The sequence below is a fragment of the Trachymyrmex septentrionalis genome, unplaced genomic scaffold, assembly GCF_001594115.1.
Source record: "Trachymyrmex septentrionalis isolate Tsep2-gDNA-1 unplaced genomic scaffold, Tsep1.0 scaffold101, whole genome shotgun sequence".
In the NCBI taxonomy this organism is placed as follows: domain Eukaryota; kingdom Metazoa; phylum Arthropoda; class Insecta; order Hymenoptera; family Formicidae; genus Trachymyrmex; species Trachymyrmex septentrionalis.
The window spans coordinates 979,767-983,554 of record NW_017304136.1 but is presented as its reverse complement, the minus strand read 5'-3'; the positions used below and the strand labels follow the sequence as shown (position 1 = coordinate 983,554).

General features: G+C 37.3%; 1 protein-coding gene across 2 annotated transcripts in view; it reads right to left on the bottom strand.

The window, feature by feature from the left end:
* Positions 1-3,788, bottom strand: part of LOC108756844 (DE-cadherin-like) — a 148,477-nt gene that overhangs the window by 7,129 nt on the left and 137,560 nt on the right. For both annotated transcript variants that reach the window (XM_018500950.1, XM_018500957.1), the window contains exons 3-4: positions 1,441-1,576; positions 332-570 (exon numbers count right to left, since the gene is read on the bottom strand). In XM_018500950.1, the coding sequence (XP_018356452.1) occupies positions 332-570; positions 1,441-1,576 (375 nt within the window). The remainder of the gene's footprint in view (positions 1-331; positions 571-1,440; positions 1,577-3,788) is intronic.

The window sequence follows — 3,788 nt, the reverse complement described above, 5'->3', positions numbered from 1 at the left end:
CTTCTCATTTTACTAACACTTTTTGTTTTTTACTAACATTAATTTTTATTAAAAGTAAATCTCATAAAAAAAATTTATTTTATATTTTTTATTTATTCGCTCGTAAAAAAATAAGGCCTCTATCATATAAACAATGCATTACCAACTTGTAAAAATATATCATATCATAAAAAAAATTCTATGACCCGTTCTTTTATTTTTTCAGTACATAGGTAATTACGACGTATTTGCAGAATGTTATTTGCACCACATGCACCCAGATTCACATTTGTAGATACGAGTCGTAAGGGAGTTAGTAATGAGTTAGTAACTTAGGTAATTAGCAACGTACCGCTTTGTCGAAGGCGGGTTTATTATCATTTTCGTCTTCGATGATGACTTTTAATGCGCAAATGGCATCCAGTTGCGGTCTTCCATTGTCAGTCGCAAGTATCGTGAGATAAGCTTCCTTTTCTCTAGCAGGTTCGTCTCTGTCGAGTACCTGAGTCGTCGTAATGAGGCCTGTCTTATTGTCGATGTCGAATTTTATTCTATCCCCAGGAGCAATCAGAAAGCTATAAGTAACGGTACCTGAAAATGCGAGATCAGATGATTACCGAATCTAATCTAAACTAATGTACAGTGATGGAAATTGGAATCTTTCCTTCGGAAACTTTCATAAATTAATCATAAAAACTCGAATATTTCCGTGAAATATTATTCGAAATCAAATTTCTCAAAGTTTTAAACATCTTGAAAGTTTCAAACGTCTTGAAACTATTGGAAGAGTCTCGAATATCTAGGGATGATATTTTTTCAGAAAATTTTCTTCGAAATATATTTAGATATCTGAACGTATTTAAAACATTTGAAATATCTGTTCTCTTTTACAATACTATATTTTATACACAGGCAATAATCTTATTTTTAAGTTAAACATGTTTTAGAATATTCAACAATTTTAAGACCTAAAATTCTTTCGATTTCGAGTGGAATAAATTCGAAAGTTTTACATATTCAAAATTGTTTTTCTGTATGACACATCGCAAATCTAATCACTTGTAACATGTTCCACTTTCTTCCATCACGATTTGTTAGTATGAGAGAAGAAATAATACGTATCTCTTCTATTACACACAGCTAATAAGATATTTCTGTTCGTCCGACATATATATTTTTGATCTTGTTTTTTCCACCAAGTCGCGTGTAAATTCACCAAAACTGATAAATGCAAAATATATTAAGCACATGATACTTTCCTAAAAACAAACTCGAACATAGATCGCGTGTATTGGTTCTCCACATTTTGATTCAGAGTCGTGAAACTTTGAAAGTCTTTGAATATAAATAGTTGGTGCATGTATATGTTTTGTCTTTTTACAACCTTAATTTACCACCACGTTTTATGTTTGATACGTGTGATATATATATATATGATGACGTATATATGTTATACAATACCTCCATCTTCTGGTGGATCTCTATCGTCAGCGTGCACCTGAATCACCTTCGTATGAGGCGGTTGCTCCTCCTTCAACACTGGCGCGTAATTTGAGCAATTGGAGAATACCGGCTTGTGATTGTGATTTTCATCGAGCTGAAAGCGTAAGAGAAACGGACAGCTATTAGGGCGGATGTTACTTGGCGCGGAGCACCCCCTTCGAAAGATGTCCGGGGGATTAATCGGTAAACTTGACATCCCGCGGGGTGGGACGCGAAGAGAAAAGACTTTGGAGAACAAGGCGTTCGGTAAATCAAAGCGCTCTTCATAAACCGAGCGCCATTAATCACGGCGCGTACTCCGGCGGTCTATTATGTCGCATTTCCTCATAAAAGATCCAACACGACCTAAAGAAGGGCGAGATAGAAACACCGAGTGAAAGAGAGAGAGAGAGAGAGAGGAAAGGGGTGTGGTTAAAAACGGAGCACACTGTACTTAGATGCTTCATAATAATCGTCGTTCACGTCGACGATCTAGAACATGTGGCAAGGTTGAGCATAAGTACCGCGGCTTTGCACAAGTTACTCGGTCTGTTGCGTCTCGGTAAGTCGTATTTCTCATAAATTATTATTCGCAACCGCCTTCGTACGTTGCGTTACCATTTCATCACGATTAGGATCGATCCGGTTGTGTTTAATGTACGTAATAGGTACGATCGACCGACGTGGCGTTTAACTTTTATACTATAGAATGAATATTAGAATAGTGAGAGAGAGAGAGAGAGAGAGAGAGAGAGAGAGAGAGAGAGAGAGAATGTGTATCACCGGCAACGACGTAAAAAATGTGCAAAGCAAGAAATTAATTTCGCAGATGATAATACGTTCGTCGTCGTAATTTTTCAATTCGCTCCAACCTCATGTTAAAACACGAAGGACACGCGTAATAATGCTAAGTATTCTCGCTCTCCCTAAGCGCGCTTACGTTAGACCGTTATCTTCAATGTAATCAAATGGTCGCGGCATTAATATTCATTACTATTTTCTGTCCCGCGGGGGATAACGACATTCTTAGGTAAACAACATTTGGTAAGAAATATAATCCGCGTGTGCTCGCCGTGTTTGCCCGCACGGGTGGAGCACGACGTCTCTCGGCATCCAGCAAACCCCTTAGACCGCTTTAGAATTTCGCGCAGCACTTTGCCGGCGTTCATGCGTTACTCCGGCATATAACGCCGGCACTCGCTCTCGTACTTTCCAGTCTCATTAATGATAAACAAGTTAACCATGTTTTAGCATATTAACTCCGTTATGTTACATCCATGGCTACCCGTCGACTCCGAAAGAAAGTTTCGTCAATTAAAATCCGCAACTCAGGGCATTTGCTGGATTTAACAAAAAAAATTTTTTTTTAAATCCGCGAGGATTCCGATTTTTTGGACGCTTTTATTCGAGGAAGATAAAATCAAAATATCTTTAGACGCAAATTCAAAGTAAATAGTTCTTTCATAAAATAGATATTTTACGTTGCGTAAGATGTCTTTCGTTTTTTTATTTGCAACAGACAAAAAAAAAATAGAATCTGTTATAAAGAAAATGTCAGTCGTTTAAGTAAGAGGAATCTTTTTAAATAAAACGTGATTTATAGCATTTCGATACTAGAAATATAACGTTTGCAAGCAAATGAATAAGATCTTTAAAAAAAAAAAAAACAAAAAAAAACAATTTCAACAAACGTTCTTCGAGTCCCAATAAAATTCTCGGAGAGTTTCCCCGATTTATCAAGATAAAGAAAAGATTCCTAGAGTGTTCCAAGTTTCTCAGATTCTCCAAGTAGATATTTTGTAATTACTACGTCGTAAGTATGTCCGTAATAGAAGAAAAGCTCTTAAATGCAAAACAAGAGCTACAGGTCATCACAAACACCATCATCGTTAACGTTACTTTGTCAGTGTGGTGAGACGAATATACGATCGTGTTAGTTAGCAATGTTCCATTTAATGTCGGCGTGAATATGATACTTGAGTGAATCCACAGCGGTGCAGGTGTGCCGTAAATCAAGAGAGAAAACTGACGTCTTTATGTGTGTATATACTTATATAAGCGAACAAGCGGCAGCTTCTCTCCCTTAAGGGACTTTGTGCCGAATTTAAACTAACGGTACAAACAAGGTCGCCAGATATATACTCGACTGAACTGTTAATTTAATATTGAAAACAAGAAAGCTTTCGTGCGATGCGAACTGCTCGCGACGTGCGACGTTCTTGCGCGTTCAATATGCGTAAAACACTGACAAGCTCCGCCACGACCATCTCTGGTTTCGCAATGTAAGTTCGAAGGTAAATTAAAAGCAATGAAATTCTATAAAGGAG